Genomic DNA, 14,185 nt, shown 5'->3' with positions numbered 1-14,185 from the left:
GGGGGTCACTCTTCCTTTTTGTTCAGACTGAATGAACCAGAGTTGACACACCAAACTCTCACTTACCTTCTCACTCTGCTCTGCTCTCTTTCTCTCTCTCTCCAGTATCTCTCTTTGTTGGGTTAGCTGCCACATAGTGTTTGCAATGGTAGAGTCTCATTAAGATCTGTGGTAACGCTTCAGAACCGGACCTTTGTTACACAAAATACACATTCTACTCCCTTCCATCTTTTCTTGCTCACACTCACACTCTCTTTCACTCTGTCTCTGTCTCTCACGGAATGCCTCACTTCTGTTCCACATGGTCCTTGGTGTTGTGTGTCCCTGTCCTCGCTATCACAGTAGTCACCCAGCCCTATTTTTAAACCTGCCACCGCTGACCAGCACCTCAGAGGACTGGCAACGCCCCACCCCACCCTAACGCTGCTAACGCTCCAGCTGTCTGAGCCACGACCACTTGTCCCACATAACCATGGCCACAGCAGGCAGGCAGGCAGCATAGCCACCCGCAATGGTGCCACGCATACTAGTGACAGCTAGCGTGGCGAGTGCACTTACAGTCGCAACCAATCCTAGCACACCAGAATTGCACTCTGAAATAACATTTAAAAAAAACCACAACAAATCATGTTAAATCCCGGTTAGACGAGTCGAACATAACAGTCCCCACTTCATCTATCCTCACCCACATATCCCCACCGCACCCACAAACCCTCCTCACACCCACACTCTGTATCCCCCTGTCTCCTCCAGTGAAGACCCCCTGTGTACGCGCCCCTCTTTGTGGCATCCTCCAGACTGTCGGCTGTCTGATTGTAGCCTAATTACACTGCGTCAATCTCTCCTGTCTCCACTGCAGAGAAGCCCCAGCGCATGAACAACATCCTAACCTCGCAGACAGAGCCATACGACCTGGACATGTCCTTCTCACGCTCCTTCCAGAACCTCACCCACCTGCCTTCCAACTACGAACTGGCGGCAATGAGCAAAGCTGACTTAAGTAAATACTCCTCTCTCCACAAATTAAGTAGGTGGTCTTTCATTACATACACCATCATGTTTGTTTGATCTCCTGCCTGGACCCCGCCAGTCCACAGGGGGGAGAAAAGGTTGATCTTAACACATTGTGTTGAAGACCACATTGCATTCAAGTATTGTGATGCAATAGTAACCCTGTATGGATGCCTATTACAGGGATGCAAACATAAGTCATGAGCACAAAGTCATTGGGGTTATGAGCTGAATCCAGAGGAAGACATCTCTGTGTGTGAGATGGGTTTCTTGAAATGCACAAGCACATGGTAAAGTCACTGGATTCAGCCCCATTGTCCCCATCTACCGACCCATTGACTGACATCTAATTGTCGTGTAATTTGGCTCCATCTGTGGCCCGTGTCATGTAGCTAATGTCTGGTAATGACATATTAACAGCCATTTCTCCATACCCACATGAGTCTAGACGCCAACAAGATGGGACTAATGTCTCTGAGATGAGATCTGGGTCAGCCCGATTATTATCATTATACTTCCTCTGCATGATGGCTTGACTTTCACCATTCTCCATATCCCCTATGACAGCTGCATGCTCTACAGTACGCTCCTCCTCTAGTATCCTGTGGTTGGTTGCGTTGCATGTGTCATGCAAAAGCATTAGTTCCTTCCTGCTCGAATGTTCAATAGTGCTGTATTAAAATAAGTAGGGTGTGGTATTCTACTGCAAGCTTGTATGTTATGCTCAGTGTGGACACAGAGAATCAATGTGACGAAACCTTTGACGTGGACAACATTGATCTGTATTGTCTATACTCAGCAATGTGTTGTACTGCTTCTTCATCTAGTACTGCTCAATAGAAACATTGCCCACTGGGCACACACTGGCTGGATCAACATTGATTCCTCCTCAATTCAATGTAATTACGTTGAACCAACGTGGAATAGATGTTGAATTGATGTCTGTGCCCAGTGGGTAGATAGAAGACCATAAAATAATCCAACACATTGAAATCACAGAGAGGAATCCAATTAAACAAAAAAACAGTTTGAGCTGGGACCCATAAACCCTAAAGTATTGGTCAAAAAAGGGAATATTTCAGTTCTCTACCTACCTAGAGTACAGTGACAGCTCTTCTGAGAGGAGAGTTCCCTCATACCTCTGATAGATGCTGTGGCTTTGTGCAAGGAGAGAGGCTTTGGAAAAGCGCCAAAAACGTATATAATGATTTGCTTTTTTAATGAAACCATCTGGAGAGATGACGAAGAAAATCAAATTAATATGGTTCATTTGTGATTCTAAATGCACATACTGTAGTCTGTGTGTGATCCCTCCTCCTCCTTCGTTCTCCCCTGTCCGTCCGACAGGACTGGAGGGAGCCGGGGATGGAGATGGAGGACACGACTCTAAAATAACCTGCTCAGACCCTCCAAGGAGCTAGCGGGTGGAGGGAATCTTATTTGGCTCGGTCTTCTCCTTGCCTCTGTAATCAACTTAAAAGGCATTAGAACACTCGTCAGAACAACAGAGCCCCTTTAATCCCCATGCCAAGCAAAAAGCTAAATGATATTATTGTGGGCCCCTTTCTCTTACCACGTCTTATCCTAATCCCCTCTAAAGATCCCTTTATAATTGATGTTTCACAAGTTTTTCTACAAGTGTATGTGCATTATGTGATTACTGCTCCGTCTGGGCCGGATGATGGCGTATTTGGATCAATAGCTGCCACAGATGAATATACTCACCATATTGAATTTAATCTGGGAGAGGGGAGACTTCAGTTTAATTAAGGGTAAGGAAAGGGAAAGGGGATGCCTAGTCAGTTAGCCACAGCTAGCAGGTTTGTGGTTTCACCTCACCTTTGAGACCCCGTGCCCTCTCAATATAGAATGCAAGTTAGTGCAACGTCTTATTCGAAGCAGCAAATAAATGAATCCAGCATATATCTCTTTAACATAAAAGTAAAAAGGAAGGAAATGCATTTGTTCTTTGTAACATCATGAGCATGGACACAAAACACACAAGGTTGACCTGCCTATGGATTGCCTAGTTTAGTGAGCTGTCACACTCCATGCTCGCCATGATAAGAGTTACAAAGTTGCAGCTTTCATACTAACAATGTGGCCTAATGCCCTATGTGAATTATTTACAAAAGGCCTAACATTTTTAACAGCAGTTAAAATGTCAAATTTAAATTGATTTTGAAATGTCAAAACTAAAGCATCTGAGGAGAGTTGGTGGAAATGTCTCTGAGTACAACATGAAATCAACCCCTATTTTCAATGCAATGATGTCAATTCTAAATCTTTGATCTATAGGCTTAGGATAAACTGAACCCTAATCCTTAAAACTCTTGGCAACAAAGAGGAATTTAAATGAAGCTAAGGGACATGTCCTGTCTATTGTGGGCAAGCTATAGCCTCTGGGTCAGTGTTGTTTACATTTCTTACCATAATGTCACACCTAAAGTGACCCCTGGAGAAAAATACAAAACGCTATTGCCAGAAGCCTAACCCAGGTCTTCTTCATTAGTGATGCATGCTGGGGGAAATAAATCCCTTATGGAGAGAAAGAAAGGTGATCTTCTCTATCCAGGCGTAGCATCTATCTAAGGAGGAGGGTTTAAATATCCATACCAAAACAAAATCCTTATCATCCAAATCTTAGTCAAGCACGGTCTTGTCCCGACATTTTTAGACCACCTCTGTGTGTTCCTGAGGCCTTGGGAAATTAGCTTCCGCTGAGGTATCTAACCCCCAGAGATGACAGTTAGTCACAGTAGTTTCAGGGTGCCATCAATCTGATGTTGCCAGGCCCAGCCGGTCTAAAAGCCTGTTTAAAAGTCATTTGAGAGGAGCCCGCCGCTTTCCTCATGCAGATGTAATGACTTTAACATCAGGAGAGTGTTGGCACTCGCTGTAGAGCCCCTCTGCTTTTGGCAGAGTCAAACCACTGGCTACCCTGCAGTGCAACACTCGCACCACTGACAGTTTGATTGTTTTGCCTCACGGCAGGCGTGTCGTCCTTTCCACGCCAGAACAGGAGTGGAATTATTGTGATGCGAGAGAGCCCCTGCCTTCTCCCATGAAAGCAGGACAGAAAATGCAATCATAATCAAAGGGGAATTGTAGGAGTTGTCACAGTAGAACTGCTGAGCTGATCCACCCAGGAGGAGGTATAGAATAATTATTTATATAGAGTGTAATGTTTATCCTGTCCTTCTCCCTCTCTCCTCCCCCTCCCTCCTTTCCCACTCAGGTGATAAGGACATAGATGAGTACTACATGCGGAAGCGACACCAAGACTTGGCAGGTCGGCAGATTCTGCAGCCGCCCCACATGGTGAAGCTGAACACAGAACCCCACCAGCAGCACCGTCAGCGGCCTCACCGTGTCCAGAGGGCCATGTCCCAGGACCATGTGCTGTCCCCAGAGAGGACCCCACGCCATGGCTACGGCCTCTCAGCCTACAACATGGGCGTCTCTTCCTACGGCAGCCGCATTCTCTCAGAAGAGCAGCTGCTCTCCGCAGACCGCCTCCAGTCCCAGGACCCCCTGCTCTCGCCGGACAAGATGCTGTCGCTGCGGCGCTCCAACTTCCGGGAGAAGGCCATGTCGCGGGCCATGTCCCACGTAGACATCAACTTTGTGCCCACCACACCTGTCATGGACCGCAGTGAGCGCTACGCTAAGATGCAAAAGATGCACTCCCATCCCACTACTATCAACGACTCATACAACACGCTCACCGTCAACCACCCGACCACCAACAAGAGGCAGCAGTTTGCCTCGCGACGGACACACACGGTGGACCATCTACAGTACATCCCAGGCCACCAGCACAACAACCAGTACCGCACAGCCAGTAAGAACGAGGTAACTGTTTAACGAGAGGGTGGCTGGCCAAGGATTCCTGTGTCAACAGACTGTCAACAGATGAAAACAGCAGATACTTCCAGAGGTGTGCAACCTCACCTTAGGTCTTCTTTTCAAAGTAGCCAACAACTAACCCTTCTTGCTTTCAGCTCAAGCTCTCTGCTTCATTCAGATTTGGATTATCACAACTAGAATCAACCACAAAGACATCTGTACTTTCTCTATAGGGCAACATAAGGGCTTTGCACGTTGACACATAAGGAATGCTTTATGTGAGGTTATCCGTAAGAAGACAATATTTTTTAAAAAGGGGAATTGGAAAGGAACTGGATCAACTTTATAAATATATACATATATTTACTATTTGTATTTTCAGTCCTTGTTATAGCTTTAGAGATTCTTATTGAACTTATCTGGTGTTAGAACTTCAAGAGGTGCCTCTCGAAATTGTTCCCATTTCAACGATGAAGTGGATTTGTTGGTTAAAAAGCACAATTAATGGGTTTCTTTCTCTGTTGATTTATTCTTGTTTTTTGGTAACGGCCAGCACATATCAGCTTATTAGTGGCTATAGTGGCAATTTCCATTGCATAAATGATTGTAAATAGGCTATATTAGCAGAATTATACACTAAATGAGAAGAGCTGGACAAGTGGAATTGTTGAGTTTCTACCCAAGAGTCTACAGTCTTTTCACAATTAAAGATCACAATTTCAGATTAGTCCAAACCCCTCAACAAATACTTGATACCAACAAACATGTTCAATAATGTGTGTGCGTATGTGTGTATATTTTTGTAACTGTGCTTGTTGGATGATTGTGTATGGGTAGGGTTGAATCAACCTCACGCCACTGTTAATTGGCAGCTTTAGACTGTAGGCACACTACTCCACAGGTGACCATGTTAACTAATGCTTCTTTCAAATGGCTTCATTTTCTGCACTCATTCCCTCGCTATATAATCCAAGTGGATGACATCCATTTTGTTTTGAGTTAGGAAAAGCTGCTTTCATTTTGATTTACAGTATTGTTGTATATTTGACTCCATTCATCAGAGTTGAAGAATAATAGTTGGTGTTATGTGTTTACAATTGTTACATTGTTGCAGGTGTGTTGACGTACCTGAAACAGTCGACAAAGAGGATATCATTATAATCACTAGCTAAGCAAGGATTAAAACTGTGATTTTTATGTCCAGATGTTTTCATTAAAGCAATGCCTTATTGTGTGGAAGCCCATACTCATGTTCTTAATTGTACAATCACGCTTGTGTTTTTATGTCTTGTGTCTAACATGTTGATGCGTAACCAGCTTTTTATGTCATTTTTTTATCATGGATGATTTACCAGCACTATAGAAGCAAAGGACAGAATCAGTTTCGGTGATATACCTCAGAATCTATAGGGCACACATTTTACAAGGATGAAATTCTTAAATTAACAAAATGTTATTTGAAAAGAAGCAAAGGAAGTGATTATTTTAAGCAAAAAACTTAAGAAACTAGAATTGAACAAAATATTTCACATGATAAAAAAAAATGTCTTCCACATTTTCAAATTCATCCAGACTTCCTTGTGGACTCCCACTGTGTCCTCTTATACTTATAGAGTAACAGACCCATCAAGTACATGATTTGTCATTGTTTTTACTTTTCAACTTTCTCTTCAGTTAACAAGAAAGTCCAAATATTATCGTAAAATCCTGGGTCATGGAAATGGGTATATAGACATTTACTGTAGAGATGTTGTTATATACATTTGCTGGTCATTGACAATTTCAAACATTGTCACTGGTGTACTACCTTAAATATTAGGAGCTTGCATAACGTTGTTACAACTTGTGCAGTGTGTCCATATTTAAGACTTGATTTTGCTTAGAATTTGTCATTACAACAGAGGCTAACATTGCAATTTTTCTTAGCAAATTATATGCTTATATCATTATATGACTAGCTATACTGTATGTTCACATGCAATGTATACACAGTAGAAATTGATGCACTTGAAATATTAAGAGCAATTATTACACTAGTTTCAAACCCCAGTATCAGCTAAGATATTGAGAGGATGGCAACTAAAATGTCATTTATTTTGAGGTTCAATTTAAGGCCAGAGTACCAAAAGAAACCGTGCTAGTTCAATATGGAGTTTCATAGTCCTTGTCAAGCTCCAATGATAGCTACAACAACAAAAAATGGCTATAAAACTATGTCAGAGCAACAAAAAAATTGAGCAACGAAAAAATGACATTTGATGGCCCTGACTCTGACATGGTGGGAGCTGCAACACTGTGTTCTACTGATGTTGCACCACCGGAATCTTACAGACATGTCTCTAAGCAACCATCTATCTGGCTCAAATACATCCACCCCATCGCAGAGCTCCGGTTTTACTTTCCAGTCAGTCAATGATAGTGTCCACAAGAAGCTTTTCCCACACACATGAGGCTAGAGCTCAGTTTTTGCCGTAGGTTCTGGGACTAACGTGCTGCTAAGTTGTTGCGTCCCATGATCTATCTGCTGTAAAAGCACTGTTTACTTTTGTTGCAAATATTCCTTGCCGTTTATTAAGCTTGTATTTTTATGTGTCAATGTGGTATGAATGAAAATTCCTTTGTGTCTTTGTTGCACAAACAATGGAGGACTCATTTAAAAAGCTTCAAAGCAAGCAGTATACGACTGTTCCTGTGCAAATGTTTTTGTTTACAAATGAATTATTAAAGCACATCCCATGTGTATTGTACAAAACAGTAATCAGTTTAGTAAATATGGAGTCTGGGGGAATTTTTTTCACATGTTCATTTAAACAATATTCACGAATTAGAGTGAATTGGTAATATTGGTATTATGTTTTTTCATGGCTGAGTTATAAACATATTAACTGTTTGTAAAGAATGACAGAGACAAATAACCCACATCTACTGTATATATGGAATTATACAACTTGTTTGACAGTCTAATAAATGTATAAACCTAAACATTTCAACATCAAATTAGCATATACCCCATAGATATAATACTATGGACCCCCAGGTTAAGTTACAAATCATTGTTATCCTGTCACCTATATTTAACTAGACTAAATGCTACTCTGAGATTTTTGCAAGAAGTTGCCCAAATTGTAACCTCCCCCACAAGGTCTTACACGCCACACATTTGGAATACACATGAAACAAGATAAAGAAACGACATCTTTATCCAATGCAGTGCATTGATGACAAGACATGCTATAGTATATCCCATTGTCATTAAATAAAGCTTCCAGTCAATTTGCCGGTTTTCTCTTCCACTGCCACAGTTTGTATAATTCTATTGGTAGGTAAAGTTGTTAACTACACATTAATGATTCAAATCAATAGGGGAGCATTATCAACTCTTTTTTTCCCGTCCTCTTCTTCCGAGAGCTTGAATCTACTGTACTGTACTATCGACAGAGGTCATTGACCTAATGGCACTCACCGTAACAACAGATACATTATGACTGCCATTACTCTGATGACACACATATTAATACCCACTGTTTCCAGAAGAGCCAGTACAATATCAAAACCTCTTTAAATTCATAGAGTCAGAAGAAAACATTTCCTCGCAACATGAAAACAAAAACCTTGTGGTTACAATTGTGTACAGATAAATGGGAAACAGCTATGTTTTTCACTTTGTGTAGGACCCTCCCATTTGCATTTAGATGGGAAAAGGTCATGGCTATTGGAACATGTGAGGTAAGAAGGAAACAGCAGTGGTCAGACACATTAACAGACAGAAAGGAAAATTAATAAGCGCAAATTGGTCCATGGCAGAGTACATTAACCAACTGAACTTGTTTTTCCACTAATAGTTTTTCAAATGAAAAAACAAACTTAGGATCAATTTGATCAATCTTTTGATGCTGAGAATTTTCCTGCGCCGCTTTAGGATTGACATATATTCACTGAAAACCCACACTAACAGTATTGCATTTTCATGTAGTCTACTTTTGACCAGCTAATAGCCTAACCACCAATCAAGCAACATTATAGAATAAATGTTCAACTCTTGTTGCTGCAGGATTATTTTGCTCTGACAATATAGGTCAAACATCTGTATATTCTAAGCCATACAACTCAAGGGAGTTCTCTGATATCAGAGAAGTTGTGGCTTTACCTCAGGGTAAACAGTTCAAAGGAAATGCTACAGCCAACAGGAAAACGGCCATGTTGTTTCTGCCATGGCACTTGTCATTCACTGCACATTTCTCCAGACTACTGCTTTGAGGCCAGGTTTTTTATGGAGTGACCTTTCTATCCTTCTGGGAAGAATTTGAGCAACATGACAACTTAAGAGTATGACAGACTTCTCGCTGTATTTCATTCCTCTGTATTACAGTTGGACCCGTTGGTTAAGCTGACTTGTGAGGTGAAGGAATTCAGAGAACTGGGGTTGACCTTCTGTCTCAGCACCTACGTAGCTGATCAGATCAGAATCCACAACACCATGGAGACTAGGTTGACTAGGATTGATAGCACAGTACAGGGAAGGAATACTATGAGGAATGGAGACGGGGGTACCACACTGCCCTGTCACTTACAGTAAAAACTCAAATGACAGGTGTTGACCAACCAGAACGGAAATAGTAGCCATTTCCTCTACAGCAATTACACTTTAATAACCTATTCAGAAACATAGCAAAGATTGGACAACTTTTATTGGATGTGTGTAATGTATAGGTCACCACTGCAGCTCCATGGCTCATGGGTACAATGTAGGCTATGGATGTGGGCAACATGTAAATGCAGAGAGTAAGTGTTGGTGCTAAGGGAGACCTGTGTGTGAGAAGTGTTAACAGCATGACATTCAGCGCTGACCAGCCCACCATGTGTGTCAGATGATGAATGCACCTAACGGGGCCCGGCACTGCTCCCAGCACAAAATCCCCAAAGCTCACACACAGCCCCACACAGCCCCACACAGACCCACACAGCCCCACACAGCCCCACACAGACCCACACAGACCCACACAGCCCCACACAGCCACACACAGCCCCACACAGCCCCACACACAGCCCCACACAGCCCCACACATAGCCCCACACAGCCCCACACAGCCCCACACAGCCCCACACAGCCCCACACATAGCCCCACACAGCCCCACACATAGCCCCACACAGCCCCACACATAGCCCCACACAGCCCCACACAGCCCCACACATAGCCCCACACAGCCCCACACAGCCCCACACATAGCCCCACACAGCCCCACACAGCCCCACACATAGCCCCACACAGCCCCACACAGCCCCACATAGCCCCACACAGCCCCACACAGCCCCACACATAGCCCCACACAGCCCCACACATAGCCCCACACAGCCCCACACATAGCCCCACACAGCCCCACACATAGCCCCACACAGCCCCACACAGCCCCACACAGCCCCACACATAGCCCCACACAGCCCCACACATAGCCCCACACAGCCCCACACATAGCCCCACACAGCCCCACACAGCCCCACACATAGCCACACACAGCCCCACACAGCCCCACACAGCCCCACATAGCCCCACACAGCCCCACACAGCCCCACACATAGCCCCACACAGCCCCACACAGCCCCACACAGCCCCACACAGCCCCACACAGGCTGAAAGTATTGATCCCCCCCAACACTGCCTCGCCACCACTTAAATGAGAGCAGTCAATTGGATACCGTGCAGGCTCGTAGGCGGCCAAGGTATTCTCTCTTGGGAATGGTGTGGTTGGGTGGAGGAAGGAGAGGGGAGAGGGTAGAACGAGTGTAACTACAGTTGGTAAGGTTTGGTGTTGTAAAAGCCTGTAGGCATCTATGATGATGTTCGACTTTCAGTTAAACCAATAATGAACCTTCAGTCAACTCAAGTCAACGGCCACTCAGCTGCTTAGCCAGCCAGAACTTCCCCTCATCGAGTGGTAAATTAATGGACGATCATGAGAAGTGGCTGTATGCAGGTAATGATACATAATGGATATACTATTAGAGTCATTTCATGATGAGGCTTGACGAAGCGCCACCAGACCACGGGCGGCCAACCATGTTCTCTCATATCGTTGATCTGGGACCTCATCACCTTGGCTGCTTTCAGGTTAAGAGCCCACTGTGAGAGAGGACTAAGTGGGAAAGGGCATCTGCCCAGCAAATGATGATGATGATTACTGTAATAACCCTAATTACAACAATCAGGGGAGTAATTATGGAAAACCTTTCTACTGTACAGCTCATGAGAATAGCTGTTCAATGGAGCACTGCAGTAAGATAGAGGGGTTTAGGAGAAACCACATTACATAGACCATAATAATAAATAAAGCGTCATCACATAAACATTACAGACGTGGGTTTCATCCTTGTAGCTATGTTGGTTAATATATTAAAACGTTTACCTTGGGGTAAGTTGAGCCAATGGCCATAGGGTGTAAGGTGAACCAATGTTTGAGCCAATGGCAAGTTGAGCAAATTGAAGTGTTTTCTTCCCAGGGGTAATGTAAGGCATTATCGCTGGGATATGAGGTAACAACTGGGCCTGGCCTATGTTAAAAGTGTTTTTAAAAAGTACAATGTCTTTGTTAGGTGTTAATCCTGTGTTAAAAGATGCTTAAAATGATTAAAAGACCAAAAAGTGATTGTGGTCGTGTTGAATTGTGTCTGGGAAATAAAGACAGACGTGGTTTTAAAAAGGTTGATTTAAAATTGAATTCAGCACAGAAATTTGTACGTGACTCAACCCACCCTGTCCTAGGCTCAATTTACCCCGTACCCAGAGTAAGTTGTGCCAATAGATCACTTTTTGGGGATATGCTATGTTTTCAAAACTGTAATGTTTCCATGAAATCTGATTATTTCCAGCGATACACAACATCCTGCAATATATATAGATATCGCTTTTAGAAAAAATATAATACTTCCCTTGACGGAGTGATGCTGAATGTAAAGAAGGGTTAAACTTACCCCACTCTCCCCTACCTACTTCTTTGGCGTTGCACACAACAGACTGCTATTGCCTAGTTATCATATTAAATAGGCTATATTACATAGTTATCATATTAAATAGGCTATATTACATAGTTATCATATTAAATAAGCTATATTACATAGTTATCATATTAAATAGGCTCTATTACATAGTTATCATATTAAATAGGCTATATTACATAGACGTGTACACCTAAATGTAGGCCTACAACGTTTTGTCTGCATTTTAAGAAACATCTGCTTTGTCACATATGCTTTATTTGGCACGAGGAGGATGAGCATTACAAAGTGTACGTATAGTAGGATGATAGTTTGCACTATAGTTATCGTCCTACAGATGGCAGTATTGCAGTTATTTTAAAGAAGTTTATCGCAAATCCATAGGACTTGAATCGACAGTCTTAATGTAGGAAAACACTTCCTATTAGTAGCAAGTAGCCAAGTCAAAGACGCGTCAATGCAATGTTGGCCCACAACATTTTGTTACAGACCAATTGAACAAAAGTAAACCTTGAATTTGTAGATTTTAAATGTTCCTCTAGTGGCCAGGGTTGACCTATTTTAAGAAATTCCATTGGTTGGTCAACATAAAACCTCAGATCTTTGATAGGCTGATGAAGAATTTGTATAGTGTTAACATACAGTATGTCATGTCATCTGATGGGACCAGCTACAATTTAGCGTTCTGTCACATGCAAGTAAATCAAGTCTGCAATGCATTTTGTACAGGAGAAAATGTTTAAATGTAAATGTTTTCTTATGTTCGCAAGTAGGCCTATGGACCTCATGCATTTGGGTCAGAACACTCATAGACATATATTACATCATATGGTGTTACATTATATTAGCACCTTTCTGACACATGAAATGACTATATCAAATACAGTGGAGGGGGAGGTTTTTGTCAATTTGCCCTTGGGCGGGGCGCTTGACCCTGGTTGCTCCTGTGGGTCGCTCCGGATGAGTGTCTGCTAGATGACTGAATGTAATGTAAATGTTGAGTGGCTTCACTGCAGGTAGATTGTATATTTTAAAATTCCCCCCACCCCCAAAATAAAATAAAAAAGAAATGCATCTAAATATATGCATGTTCGTCTCTGTTTCAGCACCAACTGGTAGATTAAAAATACTCTGATTTTGTAGATTATTGAGGCACATTTTGGGGTGAGGAAAGTATGTATAATCATTAAAAAAACAGGTTTGGTGAGCCTTTAAACACAAAATATACTGATTAATCAGAAATACAGTGTTTGGCTCATCCTGAAAGTTGTCATATTCAAGTTCAATCCATTAAATATTGGAAGTTGGATAAAAGTGTACAATAAGGATGAACAATAGTTTTATAAATCTACCTTAATCCTCACTAATCATGGAATTGTGATGTCAACGGTCCAGTAGTTGTGAACCATGCACCAGGCTCCAGGTTTAAACTGCTACATGTGGTCTGAGTTCCATAAGGATTCAAATAGGCTATGTGTCCCCATTTATCGCACAACGTTAGCTTAATATGATCCAGTATTGCTAGCAATTGTCACGGTCTTCCTCCTCTTCATCTGAAGAGGAGAGGCGAGAAGGATCAGAGGACCAAAATGCGGCGTGGTATGTGTTCATGTTGAATGTTTAATTAAAGAAAGAACTGAACACTGGATACAAAACAATAAACAAATAACGACCGTGAAGCTATCATAAGGACTGTGTTGACACACACAACTAACATAGACAATCACCCACAAACAAACAGTGCAACCCAGGCTACCTAAGTATGATTCTCAATCAGAGACAACTAATGACACCTGCCTCTGATTGAGAACCATACTAGGCCAAAACATAGAAATACCCAAATCATAGAAAAACAAACATAGACTGCCCACCCAACTCACGCCCTGACCATACTAAATAAATACACAACAAAGGAAATAAAGGTCAGAACGTGACAGCAATCCTCAGGAACATGCACAGGTTGACAGAGGAAAGAAAGGTAAATGGAATGGAATGATGCCAAATGTAAGCTACGAATTGAAGAAAACGAACACTAAAGTCACAGTTATAAATGTATGTGGGTATTACTGACGGTGGCTCCTGATAGTGGCTAACATTTAATATGATATAAATTGTCAAATGGATTAAAGTCCGGGCATATAATTTTAACATTCTAAAGTGCATTCATCAACTCGGAAGGTTCAGCCCTACAGAAGCCTCTAGCTTGGGTCTCCGAAATTTCATCCACGCAAATTATGAGGGCATACAATACAAATTCTGAATAATGGCACATCTATTTATAGCCTACTTCACTTTGGAAATGGGGCCGCCACACATGTCATGTTAATATGATTT

General features: G+C 42.4%; 1 protein-coding gene across 2 annotated transcripts in view; it reads left to right on the top strand.

The window, feature by feature from the left end:
- LOC139424014 (protein shisa-6-like) overlaps positions 1 to 7,546 on the top strand; it is a 67,261-nt gene extending 59,715 nt beyond the window's left edge. The window contains exons 7-8 of one of the 2 annotated variants that reach the window (XM_071175695.1): positions 860 to 1,000; positions 4,250 to 7,546. In XM_071175695.1, coding sequence (XP_071031796.1) covers positions 860 to 1,000; positions 4,250 to 4,878 — 770 coding nt within the window. In that variant the 3' untranslated portion in view covers positions 4,879 to 7,546. Of the gene's footprint in view, positions 1 to 859; positions 1,028 to 4,249 lie in introns of both variants that reach the window. The other variant, XM_071175694.1, reaches the window with a different exon arrangement.
- The last annotated feature ends 6,639 nt before the right edge of the window (positions 7,547 to 14,185 follow it).

Source organism: Oncorhynchus clarkii, chromosome 13 (assembly GCF_045791955.1).
Source record: "Oncorhynchus clarkii lewisi isolate Uvic-CL-2024 chromosome 13, UVic_Ocla_1.0, whole genome shotgun sequence".
Lineage (NCBI taxonomy): Eukaryota > Metazoa > Chordata > Actinopteri > Salmoniformes > Salmonidae > Oncorhynchus > Oncorhynchus clarkii.
Note: the sequence above shows the minus strand (reverse complement) of the source record. Positions and strands in the feature narration are given on the sequence as shown.